The sequence below is a fragment of the Paroedura picta genome, chromosome 5, assembly GCF_049243985.1.
Source record: "Paroedura picta isolate Pp20150507F chromosome 5, Ppicta_v3.0, whole genome shotgun sequence".
Lineage (NCBI taxonomy): Eukaryota > Metazoa > Chordata > Lepidosauria > Squamata > Gekkonidae > Paroedura > Paroedura picta.
Window position 1 is genome coordinate 107770108 of NC_135373.1, and position 24254 is coordinate 107794361.

Here is a 24254-nt window from a genome sequence, read left to right on the forward strand (position 1 = left end):
AGCCAACAAAATTTATGATCCAAATCATGGGGTAAGAATAGAAAGAAGGAAAATGATGGATATGTGCAAAAGCATCTACACATCCTTGGGCTTCATTTAAGTTGGGGATGAGAGCTAAAGGATTAAGCTAAAGTCTTCATGGGATTTATGTTGAGGTATCAAGGGAAAGAGGTGACCGGTTCCACACAAGTTCCTGGAGGGAGTCCGGGCTCAAATATGGTCAAGGATGAAAGGGACAGGAAGAAAAGAAAAATACGTAGGAAGGTCCGAATATGGAGAGAAGAGGCAAAAGTGTTTCTTTTTAATGATACTTGTAGAAATATCTTGCTTGTAAAGGATGAAATAACTGGGCTGGAAATTTTGCAAGAATAAACTCTAAGTGCTAGTTTTAATGAGTACATAAAGTCACTGGGAAAAAGCAAACTTTCTTGTCTGCTTTTCACAGCTCCAGTTGCAGCTCATCTCCCGAAGTGCAAAAGCATGTAGGAGTCAAGAGCAAAGCAATCAGCCTGCTTAGCACCCACACTGTGGAATCCTAAACAGAGCTACTCCCTACTAAGCCCAACAACTTCCATGCAATTAGAAAGGGTCTAGTTCCATTTAGGACTGCACAGTAAATTAGGTGGAGTTTGCCTCTTAGAGTAAGACACAGAACAATTTTGATATGCTCTACATGCACCATGTCCACCCAGAGGTGACACATCTCTGAAAGCCAAATGTGGAGGACCAAAACAGAGGAGAGGCTGAAGCCATCATGACCTGCTTGTTAACTTCTGAGAGGCACATAGCTGGCAGGTTGGAGACAAGATGACAGACTGTACAGAACCTTGGTCTGAGCCCAGAATCAGCTTCTTATGTTCTTACCACAGCAAATGCCTTACCTTGCTTGCATCTTGATGGTCTCTCAAGGCAATCATATTCTTAATGGCACTGATAAAAAATCCATTCACCTCCTTTTGCTTCTTATTTGGAAAAAGGCGGATCAGGGGAATCATTATGAACGGAAATGCAACTTCAAGAGAATTGGAAAAAAAGCAACATTAGCAATTAATGCAATTATCCTCACAGCCTAATGTGATGGTTTTCTCCTTTGTTGGGTATTTTTTTTATATATTGCTAATTTCTCTCATTTTGTTAGTCTTGATTAGGGAGTCTCCCAGGTCTTCTAACCTCTGATTGTTGGAAGCACTTAGTTGCAAGATGGTTTCTCAAAGGCTGTGCTAATTTACACTACCGTCTAGAGACAGAGAGGAAAATTCAATGTGACTGAAGGGCTTGGCATTTCTGCAACAAATGCTGAGACACACAATTAATTATGAAGTTCATTTTGTTGGATGGAAGGAAGGAAGGAAGGAAGGAAGGAAGGAAGGAAGGAAGGAAGGAAGGAAGGAAGGAAGGAAGGAAGGAAGGAAGGAAGGAAGAAAGAAAACCAGCCTGCAAGACCTGGACAGATCTCTGAAAATATGATGTAGCCTTAATTTCATTTCCATCATCCTGTCTTGCTTGGGGAACCCAGGCTGCCTTATTTAATCATTTATCTCCTTCTCCAAAAGAAGGACTGCATTTACAGGGCATGCACTTCTGAGGATGATCAGAAGACTAGTCCCATGGATACAGGAAGATTTTTATGTAAATACACCCTTTAAGTTAGTGAACCATGAAGCAGAAGGTCACTGAAGGCTTTTTCACATGAGGAATTTGCCCTGAAGTACAATTTTTCCTTTGTAGTGACTACCCTACTGCATGACTTAGTTGCATTCACTGCACAGATTTGGACCTTGACTACTGGCTCCTAGAATGGGGGTTGGAAGCTTTGATTAGAGTCAAAACATTCCAGGTCTGAGTAGGTGTCGTAGCAGTAGGTCTGCATAGTAATTATTTCTGTGAATTTTTTAAAAAGTTGCCTCAAAAAAAAGTTGCTTTTGCCTGTCATAAGAACACTCCCGTAGTTTCATAAAACAATCACAATAGATACATTTAATTTTTTTGTTTTGCATTTTAACCTTGGACATATCTAGTGGTGGGCAAAACTTTTGGATCTTGATGAATCAAGGTATTGGTTTTAACCTTTTAGCCATTCGTGGTCTAGGTCCAGGGTATCTGAAGGACCACCTGTCTGTGCTCTTCAAACACCAACAGGTTGGCTATCCCCAGCCCAAGGGAAGTTTGCCTGGCCTCAACCAGGCCCAGGTCCTGGTGGAATGAGCTCCCAGAAGAGCTTAGGGCCCTAACAGAGCTGGCTCAGTTCTGCAGGGCCTGCAAAACGTAGATTTTCTGCCAGGCATTTGGTTGAGGTCAGGATAAGGCCATCACCATCATCCAGGCCCCTCCTTTGAGTGAAGTCACCCCAGCTTGGTGTAGTGGTTAGGAGTGTGGACTTCTAATCTGGCAAGCTGGGTTTGATTCCCCACTCGTCCCCCACATGCAGTTACCTGGGTGACCCTGGGCTCAACATAGCACTGATAAAGCTGTTTTGACTGAGCAGTAATATCAGGGCTCTCTCAGCCTCACCCACCCCACAGGGTGTCTGTTGTGGAGAGAGGAAAGGGAAGACGATTGTAAGCCAAACTACTTCTGGTAGAGAAAAGCGGCATATAAGAACCAACTCTACTTCTTCAGTAATATTAGGGCTCTCTCAGCCTCACCTCCCTTACAGGATGTCTGTTGTGGGGAGAGGAAAGGGAAGGGAAATGTAAGCCACTTTGAGATTCCTTCTGGTAGAGAAAAGTGGCATATAAGAACTAACTCTTTTTCTTCTGCTGCTGGCTAGGAACAAAGTCACAGAGCCGGCAGCAGAGTATGTCTAATTGTTGTTACAATCTGTTAATCATGCTGCTGTTGGATTGAATTGGGCTGTTTTAAAATTTTTATGATGGTTTTAATACTGCGTAATGGAGTGGCGGGATAAAAATCTAAAGAATAAATAAATAAATCCTGACCACTCTGTACTGAAATATCTTACAGATATCTTCTTGATCTGGCTGCTATCTGAATACAGAAAACCGAAACATCTGAAACAAATACAAACAGATGTACAAATCCCCCTCCTGAAATTCATGTGCTCTCCTCACGGCAGGAAGAAACCTTTAATTTGCTGAAAATAACATTGAGTGACGACCTGGGGAACCACAGTTCGCATTTCTGAGATGCTATGCTAGCTTTATCCACACCCTTTTGTCTCTCCTTGGAATTGTGCTGAAGTTTCACCGAAGGAACTCCCAAAGTCCCTTTGAATTTTTCTTACAGTGAATTTTCAGTAGTGTCATCTAAAAACCAATATAAATAACAGCTCCTGTGCATAGCCTGCTTGGCATGCTTATGAGATTAGAGGAAGACACACAAAGCCTACAAATCCAAGGAATCTTCTCCTCCGGGGAAGATGAATCAATGGCTGGGATTTGAAGCATTTGTAGGAAGTGTATCAGCAATGAAAACAACGACGGCTGTCACCTTCAAGAAATCATACAGGCATGCTGGCTTGGTGCACAGGGTGCATTCCAAAATGCTCTACAGCATGTATGTTGTATACTTTTTAGTGTGCAATGTGTGCAAACCTTACACTCAAATGAAGATTTAGGAACAAGGAAACATAATGTGACAATGCACTTACTTGTTAGGATTAAGAGGGGCTTAAACATTGAAAATTCAAAAAAAATTTTGCTGTTCTTCACGAAGTTTTCACAAGGATCCTTCTGGGAATCCACACGGATACCAAAGGCCACACTCGCAACAACGTCCAGGGTGAAGGAGGCATAATTCCTGCGTTAAATTCAAGAGTGTCCCTTATAAATTGCAGCATCTTTCACTACCTATTTCTGTTTCTGCATTTGTTGTACAAAAGTTTTGCATTTTCTTTTCCAGTGTAGATGTATTTATTTTACAGGGCCTGCATTTGTATGCACATCAAATATTTTATAAAATTACTTTCACTATGTCCAGAAAGACTGCCCATATTCAACGCAACCTAAAGTTTCCCCTGAAATGGACTGTGGGGGAAAGCTTATATGCTTGTAAAATATAAAATGGAAAACTAGCTTGGAGCTTAACCATTTCCTCCCCCTACCCCATCCAGCTCTTAGAAAGCGCTGCTTTTCTGCAGCTTCCACGATGCATTTGTGCTTAGCAACATCTCGATTTCTGTAATCAATATGTAATTCTAGAGCAGTACCCGGAGTTTTCAATCATAATTGCTTTCTAAATGGGTTCTGCATTAAAAAATACAACAAAAACCTCACAGTCTGAAATCTGTCTACTTGCTGAGGAGCAGATCTCTGCCGAGCAAAGTGATAATAAGTTGATCAGGGTTATAAAACCTCGTGTCTTAAAACTGTGGTCCATGGATCAATGGCGATTCGCAGAGCTGTTATCAGACTGCAGGGAGCTGGTGGTGGAAACAATGAGAGCATTCTCTCTCTCCCTCTCTCTTCTCTAGCTGCTAAACTTCATTAATAGGCAACTACAGATTAGAAAATCTACCACCTTTACTTTGCCCTGCTATGGCTGCTGTTAAATAAGCTGCCATAGTAAAACAAAAGGAAAAGGTAGCTTCCTTGGAAAAGGACAGAGTCCACACCTGAAGGAGGAGGGGAAAAAAAAATTAAATCCCTTTTGTAAAATAATTGCATATTTAGAATAGCTCTGCAAATCATGTACCTGTAAAAAGTTCCCTGGTTTTCTAATTTATTAAAGTACCTTTGGATGTCAAAAGCGGCGCCGGAATCTGCATCGGCCTTTAAGTGACTCAGCAGGATGTCGCATGCCTGGTTGATTAGTGGAGTCATCTAAAAAGGAGCACATACACGTGGCATAATTAAAAAACACAATACATTTCTCTACATTAATTATATACGGTAGGAGGTAAGTGCCCTCTGGAGCACCTGGATCAATGGGCAAAGTAATTTTCTTGGGCTAAAACTCCCCCACATCTTTACACACACACACAGAGGCAGACACACACACACACACACACACAAGGCCCATGTCTATATTTTGTTCACTCCCATACAGATGACCCGAGAACCTGGCTTTCTCTGCTTGTTTGTTCCTGAGATGGCTTCATTTGTGCTCTCCAGCGAAAAACTTGCCCAACCAAATTGTGACAAATGGAACGTGCAGGTGTCACAATCTGTTTCATATGAACTGGAAGCTGTAATGCCCGCAAGTAATCAGACAACCCTGGGGAAAAGCAGGTTTGAGTCCAGAGGTGCCCGAGAGACCCACAAGGGCAAAGTACAGCTGCCGAAAGTGGGCTTTCTATGGTTAGAACTAGGGCTGGTTCTGACATTCTCAAGAAATCCCTGGTAGGAACTGTGCACCAATATTAAGGGGGCCTGTTTCCTTCTTTGCCTCAGGCCTTCTCCCCCATCTCTCCCTGTTTTGCCTTCCTCAGGCTGGAAGAGGGAGGGAGATATGACACAGCCTTTCTCACAGGGGAGGAACTGAGAAGATGGAGAGGAGCTGATTTTTTTTGTACCCCACTTTTTACCCAAAGGAGTCCCAAAGTGGTTTGCAATCACTTTCATAGAATCATAGAATCATAGAGTTGGAAGGGGCCACACAGGCCATCTAGTCCAACCCCCTGCTCTACGCAGGATCAGCCCTAAGCATCCTAAAGCATCCAAGAAAAGTGTGTATCCCTTCCCTTCCTCTCCCCACAGCAGACACAGTCAGATAGGTGAAGCTGAGAGAGCTAACAGAGATCTGTAATTGCTCCAAGGTCAGCCTTCTGGCCAGGTGTAAAGGAGGAGTGAGGAATCAAACCCAACTCTTCAGATTAGGGGTCACCACACTTAGGCACTACACAGAGTTGGCTCTTGACCAGCCTAAACATGGGGCAGCCTATAGGCTTGCACCTGGAGACAAACAAGGAATGACTCTTAACAGGAGAGAAGGTCCTGACCTCACTATTCCATCTCACAGTTTTCTTGCTGCCCCCTACAGGGTCTTCTTCTCTTCTTCTTTGTACACCAGACATTGTCTGTACCAACAGCACCAAGGGGGCAGTCTTGCTTGCCCAGCTGTACCCTGACTGGCTGTGGCATTTGGTCCTGTCACAGGATGAACCCTGACCTCTGTGGCAGTGGCCTATCTAAGGTATGGCAGGTGTGGCAGGTGTTGCCCAAGATGATCCCTTTATACTGATTATTTATGCCCAAATGCAAATGCTACCCTTGGGGGTTGTCCCCACACCTATATTTTTTATTATGGATAAGAAATGCCAAGTCAGCCTCTTCTCTCACAATCAGTGAGTGTGAGGAACTTACATTCCCAGTTTGTATTAACCTGTTCATGGACTGTACCCCGGCAAAAGGCCAGTCCTGCAATCTAAGAAGGGTCAATGGGTGGGGCTACCGAAGCGAAAAATGACCCATCCTGCAAAATGTACTGCCCATGACTTTCTAACCTTCCTGCCACTTTTATTGGTTTGCTCAAAAGTCAGTTTGTTCCAGTAAAGCCAAGTGCTTGAGGAAAATGAGTGGATTTCTCTTACAAGATGTTATTTAACGAGGGCACATTAAGCCTCAAAACCTTCTGGAGGAAGAACTGTACAAACCCTTGTGCCATTTGCACCAGTTGTTCAGGTAACATCCTACAATTGCATTTAACACTTTTTCAAAAGAGGTAGTAGAGGTGGGGGGGGCAATGACTACCAATACACAGATAGGAGGTGACAAGAGGACAGCAGTGCAATCACAAGAAATAAAAATCAATACACTTTGGATGGTGTCAGCTGAAAAACGGAAGCAAAGTTATTTATCAAACCTGACAAGGGTTCTAGAACCACAGGATCTTCCCTGGCACACTCTTGTCTTTTATCCCCCCAAATTAAAAAGCGCTTCCTTGTTGTTCTGTATAATGTAATCAAACAGGCATTCTTAACATACTTCTTTGCCTTATTCTGTTTCACCAGGAACAGAGCTCACCAAGAACATGAAGAATATGAAAACACTGCAAAGTATTCAGACACATTTTATCTGAAGGCATTGAAGTGCTCCATCAACATGAATGACTTAGGGTAGTCAACCTGTGGTCCTCCAGATGTCCATGGACTACAATTCCCATGAGCCCTTGCCAGCATTTGCTCAGCCTTTCTCAACTTTTTACCATTAAGAAACCTCTGAAATATTCTTCAGGCTGCAAGATACCGCAGAAATTGCGTGATTGTGTAGAATATGGTTGGACATGCCCACCCAGGGCCCCTCCCCTTCCCATCCACCCCCAGGCCCATCACTGGCCATTTGGGGAGGGGGTGGATCAACATGACCATATATGATCATATCACCTGACAAATGTTTAACACATTTTAAAAATAATTAGCTCCCACCCATTCAGGAAACCCTTCCAGGGCTGTCAAGAAACCCCAAGATTTCACAAAACCCTGGTTGACAAAGTCTGATTTAGTCAGATATTTATACATAGTTGTTGTTATTTATAAATTAGTTTTTCCCAAAGTCAGCCTATGAGTTTCCATGACAAAGTAGGGATTTGAACTTGGGTCCCATATCTCCCACTATATCATTCTCACTGTTTTACCACCCTAGATCTCTTACCCTGATATTTGTACAGAGCGGGTGTGATACTAAATTAAAAAAAAACTGATTCTAATTATTCATAGGTGAAACCAAGTAAACTTTATAAGTAAAGTCTTTGACACAAAATTAACAGAATTATGAACTAAGGACAGGCAGTAAACATAAAAGCTAAATACAATATAGAAGAGTTGCTACTTCTGCTTCCATGAAGAAGGCCCTAAGTTCAATTGCAGCATTCCTAGTTAAAAAGATAAAGTAAAAAGTTAAGAGAAAACCCTCTAACTGAGACCCAGAAGAGCTGCTGGCAGTCAACAATGACCCTGACAAACCAATGGCCCGACAAAATATAAAAGAGCTTCCTGTGTTCATACTATCAATATACTTGGATCATCTTGTCTTAAATCAGTCCTGAGGTGATCAAAATCCCTGTTCAGCCACAAATTACAGCTCTCTCTTTCTGCCCATCATCTTCAGCTTTTAAAGATACAAGCCACAGAATATCCTATCGCTCCAATCAGGTCTACTTGCCTGGCACATTTGGAAAAAAAAGGTTCTAAAGCAGGTTTACTGTTAACCATGTAAAAAGTATAGCTTTACATACAGTTACAGTCCCCAAGAGCCTAACTCTAATTTTGGAAGGGAAATAAAGAATCAGTTCATTAAGAGCCTAAAGGCATGTCTACACCTCAAACTGGTTTCCTCGTAAAGAGTCCGCCCCAGGGATCCCTTGCAACCAGGTTTTCAGAGCACTTGATTGAAGAATGTGGTGGGGAAGTGGGGTGAGGTCAACTTGGGACATGCACTGAGATACTAAATCTATGCGGATAACAAAAGACGACATACTAACAAGTCACTTGTTGCTAGTCACACACTGAACTTGTATACAAAACGTAACCTGCTTAGGGCATTCGGAACTAAGTACCCATTTGATGTTGAATTGTCAACAGTATTGCTATTGAAAGGGAATTTTGATTTTCTGGAGCAGCGCTTAGCGAATTCTTGAATATTATGATCCACAACATTTTACAGTGACTTTGTGGTATCTTGAATAATAAATGGTAGGTTGCACTTAGATAGTAACCTAGCTGTTAATACCTTCTTGTGTGTTACAGTTTGCGGTCCAATGGCAGACTATGGGGCTTTACGCACCGGAATCTTTGTTGCAAATTGGTCACTGAATGAAAAATCGCCATTTAAAATAGTGGAATTCGTCGTTATGCATACCTGCCTTTGTAGTGGAATCCAGTTGCGTTTTGTAGCGTTTCCCACAGCTTCCGGTCTCGGCAGAAAAGGAAGCGCTATTGCCAAGCTCGTCCCGCCCCTGGCCGTCAAGCAGCCAATGGGCAGCCGTTAGCATGCTCCCAAACAGCCCCTTTCCCTTTAAGAAAGGTTTTTTTTTAAAAAAAAACGACCCATAGCAATGAATCTAGGTAGATTAGTTGCAACGGAGAGACCCATCCAGCTGCCTAATGTGAGCTGTCGTTTGATCGTATGATCATTGCCACGCTGCCTCGAGTGATAAAAAAAAAATCCCCCCCCCCCCCACGGGCCCGATTTTCGGCTGAATTAATGTGTAAAAAATAAAGGGACTTTATTTCAGCAAACGGGCTTTTATGTGGTTTGTGCTTAGTGACTAAAGGTGAAGGACTGAAGCCAGGGAAGCCTCTAAACAGAAAGAGGCTCGCTGGTGCATTTATCCCCGCTCGCTCGGAGAAAAAAAAATGGCGATCGCTTCGCCGGAAGTTTGGAGGACAGGCTCAGGAGGAGGGACTTTGAAGAAACCGCAACAATGTTAACGCACAGGTCTTTTTCGCTAGTGTTGCAGATTGGTTGCAAGAGTGTAGCGCTTTCCGGAGGGTGAATCCACTTTTTGGGATTCCCCTGAAAGCGCTACAAGGAAGCGCTTTTTGCAGATTGGTTTCAGGTGTGTGGCAGATTGTCTACGACGTCGTGCGTTATGGCAAATCAATAGCGTTTCCAATTGGCAACCATTGTGCGATTTTGAAGGCGTGCAAAAAGCCCCTATGTTATACTTAACGTACATCATATTTATTACTTATTCAGTGTCCATTTTGCGGATCACACTGACTCACTTGAGTCCTGTGAAAAAAGGAGGCTAAAAATAAAACACAGATCCATAAATTAAAATGATTAATACAGTAATCAGTTTTGCGATAGAATCTATGTTCAACTATTTAAGCAGTCTTGAGAAATTTCTGAAGACTGGTCAAAGCTAATACTTTCACATAGTTGGTGTTTCTGATAGCTTCTTTCGCAAAGGTTGATCAACGCCTTTCCATGCTAAACACCTTTCCCTTTCCAGTTCCCCCGTAGCGTTGTCAAACTTTAACCTTTCTAGTCGAAACTTTCCATGCTTGGCTTCTGCTAGTACTTAAGAGAACAGCAGAGTAAGTAAAATTCCACAAGCTTGTTTTCTGTATTTCCTAGTAACAGCATGAGGGGGGAGGGAGCAAGATGGGGGTCTTTTGGTTCTGCCAGGCATAGTATCCAGACAAAAGATCTTTCCTCCGTCCACTGAAAAGCCTACCCGTTGGCAGCTAGCCTCCGCTGATTTCTGTTGTGAAAAGCTAGATTTGTGCAACTGTCAAAATGATGCCGGCTGGCTTTCAGGGAGATGAGGAAACATTTATTATTTTTAAACTAAGCAACTTGCCTCGTTTCAAAACAGAAAAGTGCCGGGGTTTCGAAAACAACAGTTTTAGGCCAAATCACCAGGGCATATGTTGTTTACACAGGGACAATTTGAAAGAACCAGTTTTCCTGCCATGTGCGCACACACATTTCATGATGTCAAAAATGTCCAAATCGTTACACAGAGGACTTTATTCTGAAAACACAGGCATGTTTAACGTGAATATAGGACTTCAGAAGGCCTCTGGCAAGACTGGAGAGAGAAAGGGAAGTAAAAAAGCAGAATGTATAGGTTGCAAATTGGGGGGAGTGGGATTTTAGATCAGGAGTCTAAGAGATCCATGCTGTTAGCTATTCCTATACTTTGAATGGAGCTGTAGCATCTAACTGTGGAATCGTTAAAATGTTTGCAGTCTCTTGACGTTGGTTGTAGAATAGCCTGCTGGTGGACCGAGGCACTACAACAGAATAAGTCAACATAAAATGGTGAAAACCACTCAGAGACCGTTTACGCACAGGAGGTTCCATACCAGGCTGCAGGCTGGAGTTTTAATCAAGGCAGGTTGCCCCACCTCTTCCTGCACCCACACAGGGGAGCATTTGGACCTCATCCACCCCTGATTTGTGCTCCTGCAAGGGAGCTGGGGCAGTGAAGTTCCCAGTGCATAAATGGTCAGAGTGTGGTTGTGGGACATTTAGCTTCCAAGCTTATATACAGCACCTAATATCTCTAAGGAAGGGAATGAGTTTATGAAGCAGATGAACAGATTAACCCTTCAAGGGCTGAGATAAAGAAGCCAAACCACAGAATATATTGAGCTGAGCAACTTAACATTGTTACATAGAGGAGGAGTTTTTATTTATTTTTTATTTTTTGCAGTCAAGTTGTGGTTGATTTATGGCAACCCCATAGGGTTTTCAAAGTAAGAGACATTCAGAGGTGGTTTGCCATTGCTTACCTCTGCAAGGAGACCTTGGACATCCATGGTGATCTCCCATGCACATCCTACTTAGCTTCCAAGATCTGATGATTCATTACACATATTACAGCCCCGTGATACAGTCCAGGAAACACCCATGTCGGATTAATTTGGTCAAGATGTGTTGCCAGGAAGGGGGGGGGGGTAGGATAAGAAAGCCTATACATATATACCAGTGCTGATTAAATTCTGTGTTTATCTGTTTGCACTGGACACATTGGCTAAATTACACAGGAGAACTTGATTGGGCTAGCTTGATTTGGGTACAGGAATGCCTTGAAAGTTAAATATTTCTATTTACTTGAAAAGCTCTAAGTACAAGACAAAGATTTTTTAAAGGAGAAGGGCAGAGGACTCTTCCAGTTGATTTCTTATGACAAAGCATGGTTGATTTCTCAATCCAGTATTGCTCAGACCAAAAGAAGCAGGAAGAATTAAATCACCTTAAACCGCACTGCTTTAGACTTGCTTCCATAAGAGAAACGCTCATTGTGTTTTCCTGTAGCAACAACAGAGGCCAGCAAAAGAAAACACATTTCTTGAGGACGGTGTTTATTTTCTTGAGCGCTCATCCCCCTCCCAGTTCATTAAAAGAAATTTCACAGCCATATTTTTAATTTCAAAACATGAAGGCGTCTTTTACAAGAAAGGAACCAGTACAGCATGCATCAAATAAGGCAATATCATCAGCATTTCCAAATGCCAGCTTCTTCTGTCCAAAATCTGCTTTATGAGCCCAAGTTTTTAAAAAATGCCTTTAAAAGTTTTTTAAAATGATGCTCGTAACAGTTTTCTTGGCTTCCAGCGGTATACAAGGACCATGTCATCACCATTACTGAACACCTTCTGGCACTATGATTATTGCTAAGAGTAGCCACCTTCAATCCTAGCAGTGACCATTCTCCGTGGACAAGAGAAGGGTAAGAAAAACCTGCTCAGAAACAGCTACTGTGGTTTCCCTACAGTCTTTTGTCATTTCTAAAGAGGAAAATGAGGTGAGGAGGGAGGCCCCATTTCCCGATATTTGCAATATCCTGTTCTGCCGCCTTTACGTTATGAATTTCAGACTGGGGAACTGAGCGGAGAGCTGTTAAAAAGTCTAAAAACGAACTGTTTTGCTCCTATCACCAGCGGAGTCTCTGCTCCCCTTCTGTCCTGGAGGCTGATGCCGCTTTCACAGCGACCGATCCAGCAGGGGATGCAACAGTGTGCCATCTTCTCTCCCCCTTAAATAATTAACTCGGCAAACACAGACATCCGTCCCTGTGAAGCGCCATGTCCAAGGAGCTGTTTGTGTTGCTACAGGATGTCTGGCTCAAGCCAGCAGGGGTTGCTCTGTACAAACCAGGGGCTGTATCTTTTGTTAGGCTGAACAGAGGGAAACGGGAGGCAAGGATTTTTTCCTGTGCTGATGACCCGCAGTACGGGAGATTAATTTCCCACTAAGTGGTGCAAAAACACTCTCCCTCAGCTATTCCCTATGACTGTAGAAAAGTAATTTGATTTTTATTTATTTTATTTTTTTGCTTTGCTCTCTCCAAAATATCAAGGATTTAGGAAATTTGCTAACAAAACTAGGGACGGAGTCAGTTGTCTAGATGCATAACCAATGATATTGTCAGTTCTGATTAATCAGTGATCCTTGCCAGGCTTATGGCCAATTAGAATTTACCATAATAAGGAAGTGACAGCGGGTGTTGCTAAGCAACAGCTGTCTATAGAGATAAAGGAGCCAGACACATTTAGATGCTACTGTGGATTTCGACAGCAGTATGTCAAAACAACACAGGCTTCTGGCCAGCGGAAAATTTTTACAGCCACAGAGCAGGCACCAGGGCGAGGAGGAGTGTGTTTACTTTTTTAAAGCATAAAATCGTAAAGGACGAGACTCCTCCAGCCCTTAACAGATTTTAAACACTTGAGATCTTGACTTGCCCTTTAACTTAAGTGGCAGAGTTTCACTGGGATACAGGTTTGTCACAGCACAAGTTGAGTTTCCCTCTACTAGCAAAATGTACAGAGAAATCAGCATCACTACCGCCTTGCTGAGAAATCTTTTTTTTTGTCAGTCTGAAGTCTGTTTCCCAATTCCAGCCAGTTCCAGAGATTTATTGCCATAAAAGGCACCTTACATTCAATCCCTTGTTGGAATTCTTACCACAGCCCTGACATTTTTCGCACGCTGAAGTTAATCCCGATTTTTCTTGAGAGTCAATCCACAGTTTGTTTAGTGCAGGGGTAGTCAAACTGTGGCCCTCAAGATGTCCATGGATTACAATTCCCATGAGCCCCTGCCAGCGAACGCTGGCAGGGGCTCATGGGAATTGTAGTCCATGGACACCTGGAGGGCCGCAGTTTGACTACCCCTGGTTTAGACAGGATTCTCCAGCACCTCTGCCCTCCCTGTGCATTTTTACACTTGTGGCTTCAGTTTATTTTGTTCTGCACCTGGCTTAAATAATGAGGATTTCCAAGGGAAGGTGCCGTCCTCATTGACAACATTGCTGGTAGCAACATAGCACACACCCACGACCATTTTTTAAACAGCCCTATAATATCAATATAGTGCTGTAGTGTTGTAATTGTTATAATATTAATGGGAACATTTCCATAATTAGCAGTGTGCACAATGGCTCAAAGATAGAACAGAAGCCACGAGTTCCTTGCATGTGAGCAGGTAAGAAAACAACAAACAAAGTGAGATGTCTTTTTCTTTTTTCAATCTAATTTAATGACTTTATCATTTGGAAATATTATTCTGGATAGGAAGGCCCCTCTGCCTCAGGTGGGTGCTAGGCTGCAGGAGGTCCACCTTTCCACCACCTAAGGCCAAGAGCTTTCAGAAGGCCCCCAACTGACATGACTTCTAGGGGTCCTCAAGGCCTGAAAATTTATTTCAGTGGCTCCTACAAGATCAAAAAGTTGGAAAAGCCAGACTTAGACTCATAATTAAACTTCGATGGTCTTAAAGGCGCCACTAGATGCAAACTTTGTTCTGTTGCTTCAGACCAACATGGCTAACCCCCCTGAATGCAATTAGTTTCTTTGCAATCTGCAGAGTCCAGAGTTTATTGGGTTCTGCAGGCATATAGACATCTATTGCATAGCCAAGTAATGTTTTGACCTTCCCACTTTACATTCTGGTAAACATTTTTCTACACTAAAGAGAAACAAAATGTCCCTCCCTAAAAAAGAGCAATGACTTATCCATTGGCGAAAATGATGAGGACTTGCAAGTCTGGCAGGGGATAATTGGCAGCCATTCATTGCACAATTAATTACAACACAGCACACTGGGGAAATATCCAGGAGGTAGGGGTTGGGAGCTTCTTGCACATGATACAGCAACACCTGCAGACTCTTACCTCTTTCATCTTTGCAGCGCTGAAGGCTGGGGTCAACAGGTTTCGAACCTCTTTCCATCTCTCATCGCGCAGGTTGAGGATGCTGTCTGCAAAGGGCTTAGATGCTACAGCTGGAGCCTAGTTCAAGACAAAGGCAGCAGATGAGTGTTTACAAAAATATCCCACAATAATGAACAGGCCAACTATTGCCAAACAAAAATGCGGAGGAAGTCATATTAAATCATTCAAAATTAAAAGAATGGAAACATTCAGGCTGCAGTATTCTTAGAACATGGCCACATGGCAGGTTCTCATGCTGGTGACTCAGTGCTTTGTGCAGCCCTTGAAATACAGAAAATGTGCACCATTGATGTTGAGCGACTAGTAGTTCTGCTTCAGTTATCTTGCAAGCCACGGACCTAGGACAGGTTGACTGCCATTGAACAGAATTGCAGTCCACCATTATTTCTGATGGTGAAAGTGCTGTCTAAAATAAATAAGAATACTGGAATTAAAAATTCAGACTTTGCGGAGACGTGCCAAAATTTTAGTGGCCAAAGTCTGAGAACCTCTCACTTGGGTTCACTGAATCCATCCAATTTCTCTTTTAGTTTGATGGTCCAACTGTGACAGTCCAACATGTCAACAGTGCTTTGTGACAAAACTTGGTATTATTGAACCTTTGGATGATTAAAGGATCATGGCACTTGAGCCAACAGAAACAAATTAAAAACCAAAAGGGTGATGGAAAATCAAAAACAACTGCTCAATGTTTCTCCCTCACATACAAGCAATCTTATTGGTCCACCTCATGATCTAAAGGCATGGGTTTGTTGCCCAAGAAGGATCATGGTATACTTTCCACAAGGAAAGTAGCGGTAAAATGCAGATGTTCTGACAAAGGCCACTGAACCATAACAATCAGGGAGACTGGAACATGCAGTGGTTGTCTTTACAACTGCTTGGACCCAATGAACACCACTTAATATAGAAATTAGGGGAAAACAGTTTACACAGATCAGAATCACACAGAGCTGGAAGAGACCACAAAGGGCCATCCAGTCCATCCCTCCCTTCTTGGGGAGTTCAAAATCACATACTCCTGACAGGTGGTCATCCAACCTCCTCCTAAAAACTTCCAACAAAGGAGACTCCACCACCCTCTGTGGCAGCATAGTCCATCGATGAACAGCCCTCACCATTAGAAAATGCTTTCTAATATTGAAGTGGAATCTCCTTTCCCATAATTTGAACCCACTGTTCCTAGTCCTTGTCTGTAAAGCTCCAGTAAACAAGTTGGGCCCCTCTTCAACATGTCTACCTATGGTATAGTTAAACACAGCTATCATATCATGCCCCTCTCTTCTCCAAGCGACACACACCCAACTCAGAGTCTCTATAATAAATGCCTGATGAAATCACCTAATCATAATTAGCTCAGTCTATCCAAGTTTCTTGGAGAACGCTTATCCAAAACCCAGGAGCCTCCTTCCAAGAGTTCCTCAAAGTTTTTTATTTTAAAAAATCCAGAAGCCAGCTTTCCTCCTCTTCCTCCTCCTCTCTCTCACACTTTCCCACATTTCACATATTGCAAATCATGGAGGGCAGAGAGTCAAGAATGGCAAAAGCAATAGCAAAGAATGCAGGCAAACCCAATGCCACCATCCCTAGAAAGATTTGAGCCACTAATTGTTTCACTTATATGCCTTTCCCTAAGAGGTAACACACAAATGCTGCAAATGGAACTCGGAATCTTCAAACAGACAAAACATTCTGACTGACAAAGGCTCCACCCTTCTCTTGAAATGTAACAGATTGATTTTTGAAAGTGTCATAAGTATAAAAGTCTGTCTCTGAAAAGGCTTCTTGATTTGAACATGAAGCCAGTACAGGATAAACCAAAGATATTTTGTCACCCCAAAAGCTGAATCTTGCGATTCTTCTGAGAAGGGCACCCCAGAATCTTTTGCAATGCTGCTGAGGAAATGAGGGCTCAAATCATGCAAAAAAACCAATGCACTAGCTGTATTCAAACATCCTCTGCCAACATCACAAGGGATTAAGAGATATGGGTCTCAGACGTCAGACTGTTTCTCTACCACACCTAAAGTGATTGATGCTGTAGCTGGGCTGGCCCCAAGCCAGGCTTCCTCTAAGGGAATACAGCTGTAGAATTGATACCATACAAAACACCAAGCTCTCCTTATCTTTTTCACAAACACACTTGCCGATAGTTACATATTCACTCTCACAGATTCACACGGCAAGGATGAAATTGAGTTTGCTATGGGAATGAGCCTGAAGTGTCTCAGTGAAGGATGAAGTGTCTTCTCTTGGATGTAGAGAAGAAATAGGAAATGCTGCAAGAGAGAATTTTCAATCACATGGAAAGAGCTATAAATTATTAGAGTAGGTGCTTTGCCAGATCTCCCCCTCTCCACACCTATCAAGTCCAAGGCAATCAGGCGGATATTCTGACTGCTGTCAGCTGAATCTTCAACAATGGCTCATTTGTCCACAACTGGAAATGAGCACTGGTACCTATGTTCTGTGGAAGAGGTCTGCCATCTATGGCTCCAGAAAGAAAAGAACGTGAAATCTTTAAATTAAGGTATATTGGCAGGGAAAGAGGTATGCTATAAGAACCAGGATGTGAAGGGAAATGTTACAGAAAGGACTGAAGGGAAGTTAAGAAGGGATTAAGCCTTGGTTAGAACTTGGATGAAAGATCACTAAGGAAGTCCAGAGATGCTCCACAGAGGCAGGCAATGGCAAAAAACAAACAAACAAAAAACACCACATCAAATAGTTTCTCACATTGAAAATCAAATGGGGTTGCCATTGGTTGGCTGCCACTTGATGGCATTCACCACCACTACCACTACCACCACCACAGAGAAATGATACAGGCAAACTATTGCCAGTAATCCAGGGACAACCCATGCACTAAACCAATTGAACAGGGTGGTCCTGTGAACATTTGTTACTTACGGTGATGTCTTGTGTGTGCCACTTCCTAAGAAAGGACTTGCAGCAGTAGTGTTTGGGCCAAAGAGACTTTACGGATGGTCAACATCTCAATTTATTGGATGCATTAAACTGTATATTTTCTAATGAAGTTTTATCCAAGGTATAAGCTTTTGTGTACATGCATACTTCCTCAGGTACAATGAAACAAAATTTCCTCAACCGTGACATACAGATAGAGTGAAGATGGGGTAGGGAGTTTAAATATAATAAACAAACAAATAAATAACCAGGAAGGGTTAGTTGCATGCATATGAAACTGGGTGATTATAGCTGAGATTGGATTCAGGCAGATAAAACCGGGGAATGGCCATAAATCAGCATACAAAGCTGTTGAGAATGTGAGAATGAAGTTTGAGTCCAGTTGCCCTTTTAAGATCAACAACGTTTAGTTTCTGGGTATAAGTGAGAACTGAGTGACTTAGCATGTGCAGTGGGATGAGAAGCCAATATCTCTGTTAAATCCAGGGGGGTACGTTGTACTGAACATTTAAATAAATTGTAGTTCAGCAACTTCTCATTTCTGAAATTCTTTTGCAATAAAACATTTATGTTTCCCCTCTTTAATTCCTCTGTGATACAGCAGTGCTACAAAGGAAGGAGTCCAGCTGTACAAATTCACAGGCTTTGCAAATACGGTTATAAAGGGAAGTAGGAGAAAAAAATACTACTGTGTTAATCTCTTCGTATTCTATGGGTGATTAAAGTTCATATTTAAAAAAACTGTACACTGGTTATTGCTTCTGAGGCACAGGGAATTTTGCAGGTGATATGATCATGCACCTTCTTTCACTGATTGCGCCTGAGTAGATGTGTATTAATGGCTGCTGTATATTGTTTCCCCTGAATCTGCCCCAGTAATGTATAGTTAAAGAATATGTGTTGGCATGAAAGCACTGTCTTTCACATTCCCTGCCTCCCGCTCCCTTCCTTAAGAGGCACCCAATGAAATGTAGTATGGAAAATGTGAAATCAAAGATATGCAACCAAAGATATTATCTATTCAAAGGACTTTATGAGGGAGAAATGGAGGAAAGACGTGGGATACTAGCATTCATGTGTCCCCTGAGGCATCTCTCAGCTTTGTCGGTTGTAAGTATAAAACTGACAGTTTGTTAGTTCCTTCCGAAACCATCCTTAACAGAACCTTAGTTTAAAGGCTGATCTTTTCTTCCTTCTACCTATTTGCACTCTGAAAGAAGCAAAAGACAGGAAATGTTACAGGATTTACTTTGGTTCTCTTTGAGTGAGTTGAGATTTGGATTCAGCAAATGCCAGTGAGCAATTAGAGAGAGAATACAGATGTGAAGTTAAAATGTCCTTATCCAGCCCAAACAATGGCCATTTGTGACCCTCAAATCCAAACAAAATTATTTACCACATTACAGGGTGGCTGCAGACCTTCCATTCTTATGGTCATTCTGGTGCCTCACTGTCTGGTTTCAATTTCTGAAGAGGAGGGATGGGCAAGGAGATTGAGAGGAGAGAGTGATTTAGCAAACGGGGTTGTCCTAATACTTTGTGCTCACTGTTTTGTCCTTCTGGTACTCCTTACTAGCTATAACTATTACATTTTGTATTGCACTCTTCCTCCCAAGAGGTCAGGGTCTAGAGATGGTTCTCCCCTTCTCCATCACAATGTCTCAGTAGCTTTGGAAGACCATTTGGGTTTTCTATATCCGTATCCTATTTGCCTGAGCTATTCTGTTACCTGTAGTTGCCTGTGCAAGAGGCAGGCTGTGTTTGTGTTCACTTGAAGGAAAGCTGGGCAAGATGAAGGGAGATAAAGGTGAAAGCTCTCTCCTGTAAATATTTAGGCAACAAAAAGTCTGCTTACAGGGGACACAGGCTTTGTTTGTACATGCTGGTAGTTAGGCAGGGCAGACTGGGGCCAAGGAAGGGACAGGCCAAAAGACAAAGACTTGCCCTCCCTTTGTGATAGTCAGGTGGAGCCCACCAGCCCACGGGCCCCACAGGGAACAAAGGGAAATACTTCATTTGTATAGATAGGGCTAGGGGACCGATTGCACAGTTATGGATCCAGAGTAGCATTCCCATAGGCACAAGGATCTGCACAGTATGATTTTCCCTCCTCCTCCCTTCTGCTGCAGTCCAAAATCCTGCTTCTGGGACCACAGACATACGAGTCTGGATCCAAGTGACAGACACCCCAAACTGGGGTTGCCAGCTCCTGTGATCTCCAGGACCGTTTCCTCACTAGGGTTTTGCCTCAGAGGCTCGGGTCAGCTTGGTGTAGCAGTGAGGAGTGCGGACTTCTAATCTGGCAAGCTGGGTTTGAATCCCCGCTCCTTCTCCACATGCAGCCAGCTGGGTGACCTTGGGCTCGTCACAGCACTGATAAAGCTGTTCTGATCAAGCAGTGATATCGGGGCTCTCTCAGCCTCACCCACCTCACAGGGTGTCTGTTGTGGGGAGAGGAAAGAGAAAGTGACCATAAGCCGCTTTGAGACTCCTTCAGGTAGAGAAAAGCGGCATATAAGAACCAACTCTTCTTCTTCAAAGGAGGCCAAAGGCTCCCAAATGCAGACATTGGAAATGGTCCAGGGTACAATGCTGAACTTTAAAATCAGAAAGCATCATGACATGATGGCTAAGTGTGTCCCCAGTGCGGAAACAGTCAAAGTGACAGAGAAAATTACTGATTTGGAAGGTAGACTCTGGCATTATACACCATTGCAGTCTTGCTTCTTCCCACACTATTTTATTTTGGGCTTTAACCTGGTGTTAATGTCTTTTTCTCAAAGCTAGCAGAAACTCTTACAATACATATTTATATTAAAATCATATGCCCTTCAATGTATCATGTATATCAGAATGAAGCCATTATTAATAAAAGTGCCACAAGATGTAAAGAGCAGAAGTCAAAAAAGAGCAGTGACATGACATATTCAAACAAACAAACCAAAAAAGGAAACTTTAATCACTTCAAACACAGCATATTATTAATTGATATTATTGTGACAGATGGATTTAAGCAGGTCAAAAGGAAATCAAGTCTTTAAGGCGAAAATGACAAGAAGTTGTTTTGATTGAAATGTACTTTCAGGATTCTGAAATCCAACTTCATGGAATAGTAATGAGAGACCTGAAAAATTAAATAAAGCATACTAGGCAATAGAAAGAAGGAAGAATGAATAGATAATTATAATTTGCCACTATTTTCAAAGAAGGGCCCCTAAATTTGACAAAATATATACTTGGGTATTTGTAAGGTGTACACTGTGAGGATAAAGATCATCTAAAAGACGGGCTGGAAGGAATAACCAGATATTAATGGCAAAATTAAATTTGATGGTGCCCCCCTGAGTTCATTCTGGGGATGCACCTCCATTTTGTGGGAACCATACATTCCCACCAGAGAAATCCTTTTAACAACACTGTAGTGGCCCAGCTCTTGTTGAGACCATGGTGGCACAGGCCTCTTGCCTTCGCCTCCTTTTTTCTGACCCAAAATGGTGCTGGGGGGGTATTATTTGCTGCACTCGTGGATGTCCCCTCATTTAATTTAGCCCTGAGGAAAAGGTGTGGCCAAGCCAGGGAGAGAAGCTGCACACAAACGAGCAGGAAGGCTCTTCTGACATTGAGCCATCGTGTTGAATAACCTATCAGAGTGTCTGATCTTAATGTACCCCTCTTCTTGAATTACTCTGTTCAATTCAGTTAAAACTCCTGGGTCTGTCTTCTCTGTTGTGTACACCCTGTGGGATGATAAAGGGTCCATGTTTACATATTCAGTCAACAGTGATGGGCTGCTTTCTCAGTGTATTTAGTTCCTCCTTCTGGGATCAGTCATCAACAGTTGTAGACCAGAGGTGGCAAAGGTTTGTCCAAGGTTATCACCCTAGTCATATGACAAAGCATTTGTGACTGCTGTGAGGGGGAAAATGACTACCAGAAGAAGCACACAACCATGCATAGGCAAAGTACGTCTTAAAGCTTTGCAGCTGATACTATTGTGAAAATATCCAGCATGCCATCATCCGCAAATAAGTGACAATGGGCCATAGTTTGATCTTGGCTGGCAAAAATGGGATGGTTGCCAGTTTGACCTGATGACATCAGCTTGGCTCAAACAATGTATCAGTGATGAAAGGCTGTCTATGAGCTTATAACCAATACATGTTCTAGTCTAGTGGATCGCGTATACAATGTGGCAGCCAACATAAATTGGTGGAGAATCGTGATGTGGACCTGTTTTGTGTTAAACACACCAAAGTGTGTGTGTATGTGTGTGTGTGGGGGGGGGAATCACTTTTCATTCAACAGTTCGTATATACAAACAAATCAAACAGGGGCACTGTAAACCTGGCCTGTTTCTTTTGAGCCTCCATACAAAGGAGTGTTAAGTGGGGATTGTTACAAGCACAACAGAGCCTCCCACAGATAAACGGAGGGAGATAATGCGCTCAGATAGTGCCACTGGGGTTTCAGCTTCTTTATATCAATACACCACTGCCTACACCTGTTGTGATGCTCACCAATACTTCTGCCATACCAATGAAAGGTATGATTGGTCTCCTATAGACCGTCTGTGCTGTGTCAGCTAGCAATGAACCACCCAGTGACACAACATTAATGTGCAGTTTGTGTAGCTCACAATTAATCAGCTGTCATTCAGAAATTCTCATTCACTCAGTTCTGGGACACACCATCATGACATGCTAGCCCCCGAACTTAAAAGTAGCACAAATAGAGACAGACACTTGTGCTTTTTCGACATTTCTTTTCTGATAGGAGGAAGCAAACTGTGACAGTGCTATGGTAAAAAGGACCAGAGTGCATTATTATATTCTAAGTCCCAAGTGCCAAAAATAAGGAATGATTTATCCCCTATCAGCCAGTCATAACAAGCCTGAAATGACGGCAATATTGCGTTCATCCCCATTTAAGAGTCTCCTCACCTTTTCTAATGGCTAATGCCTCCTGCTATGCGCTAACAATTACACAATGCAGGTTTCGGCACAATGGGGAAAGATTTAGTGTGTAAATGTCAGGCTGAAGAGGAAACTGGCTATGTAACCCTTGAAGGAAAAGGTTTTCGGATCTTTTTACAGAACGAATGGGTTATCATGTCAGGGTGATTTACTAAATACTTGGTGTCAAATACAAAATTGGTTCAATAGTTTTTTAAAATACATTTGTCCACTTGATGGGCCAGCAGGAGCAGGAGTCATGGGATGGGAAGTCATTCCCAGACTTCAGGAGTCCAAGCCTGGTCTTGACATGCTGACAGAAGACAGGTGTGGCTGTCCCCAAGCTCCAGTTGAGCAAGCAGAGCTGTTGCCCAGCAACTGGCTCCCACAGTTCCAGCCTGCCCCAAAAGGCCCTCCTCCATATCTCAAGGGAGTAACAGGTATGACTATAGGGCCTCCAAGGATCTATTGAAACCCAGGCTGGATTGGGCTGGGGACAATTACTTAATCCCTGCACCAAGTCCTCACCTCCAGAGAGGATGGAGAATCCATGGAAGAAGGAGAAGGACCTACATGCAGAAATTTCCTCCTCTTTTTGACTGAGGCCCTGGTGTCAGACAGGCAAGGCTCCAAGATTCTCTTAGACCTGGGAGAATTGCCCCTGATGGGCATAACAACAAAGGTCAGAAGTAAAGAGGAAAAGTAAATTTGCTAGGGTAGGGAGTTCCAATTTATGGGGGCCATTGGTAGAAAAAACTATGTGACCCCTAGACACACTCCTGTTCATACTGTCATGCAGAATAGCGTATCGGGTGCCAGTGTTAGAACAGGGGCACACTTATATAGGTAGAGGTGGCCCCATCGTTCTACAAGAATTGTCTACATGGAGGCACTGCTTTCACAGTGGGTTTTTTTTTTTTTTGCTCAGATGACTCTTGGTTCTGCATGTAGTCTTCATACTCCTAGCATCATGGAAGTTCAGATAAGCTTTCTTGCATTGAACAGCAGAATTCATATCCTCCACATACTGTTCTTTTGAAATGCCTCCATGTACAGCCCTCATTATTGAGGGCTGGCATTTTCCATCACTCATGGAAAAAAACAGGAGGAGGATTTCCAGGCAACAAACTGCTGGAGGGAAAGAAGGGCAAACACCTACACATTAAGAAAAGGTTCACCAAACTACAAGAAACATGCTGTTCTTCTCAGCTGGATCACACTCAAAAGGCAGAACCAAGCAAGATGTTGGAATTCCATGTTCAGAAATCCTGAGGTTTTATTTTCAAGAACAGTGGCCCTAAGGGGATCAGGTTTCTATCACACATCCTGCCATTTTTGATCACACATTCTGTACACTGCCTATGTGTTTGCTCTGTGGACTCGTTTCAGGAAAATAGTGCAGGAAAAAGGGGTTAAACCTCACTCTGTCCATCCATGATCTAACCCAAATCAAGGCCCCATGAAACTACAATATATAAAGAAAATATGCTCAGGAGTTTCAAAATTCCAGCATCTTGCCTAGGTTGATCCAGTATTGCTGGGATAAAACTATGAAACGCTGGAAAAGCCATTTCAGAAACTTACTGAAGAGTTTAATTGTATATACAATGGGCCATCACCGTTGGCAGGAGAGCTATTCCCAAGATCACAATGAATGCCAAAATCTGCAAATTCTGGCAGGTGGTGGGAGTCGGCTTTCTCTCCAGTAGCAAAACAACAAAAATTTTCTGCTAAATCTAATAATGTAATGATTACAATGATGACATGGAAGGAATAAAAGCAAGC

At 42.7% G+C, this 24254-nt stretch overlaps 1 protein-coding gene across 6 annotated transcripts in view; it reads right to left on the reverse strand.

The window, feature by feature from the left end:
- Nucleotides 1-24254, reverse strand: part of TBXAS1 (thromboxane A synthase 1) — a 272497-nt gene that overhangs the window by 87264 nt on the left and 160979 nt on the right. For all 6 annotated transcript variants that reach the window (XM_077339797.1, XM_077339793.1, XM_077339798.1 and 3 more), the window contains 4 exons: nucleotides 14530-14646; nucleotides 4693-4781; nucleotides 3611-3759; nucleotides 882-1012 (listed from right to left, as the gene is read on the reverse strand). In XM_077339797.1, coding sequence (XP_077195912.1) covers nucleotides 882-1012; nucleotides 3611-3759; nucleotides 4693-4781; nucleotides 14530-14646 — 486 coding nt within the window. The remainder of the gene's footprint in view (nucleotides 1-881; nucleotides 1013-3610; nucleotides 3760-4692; nucleotides 4782-14529; nucleotides 14647-24254) is intronic.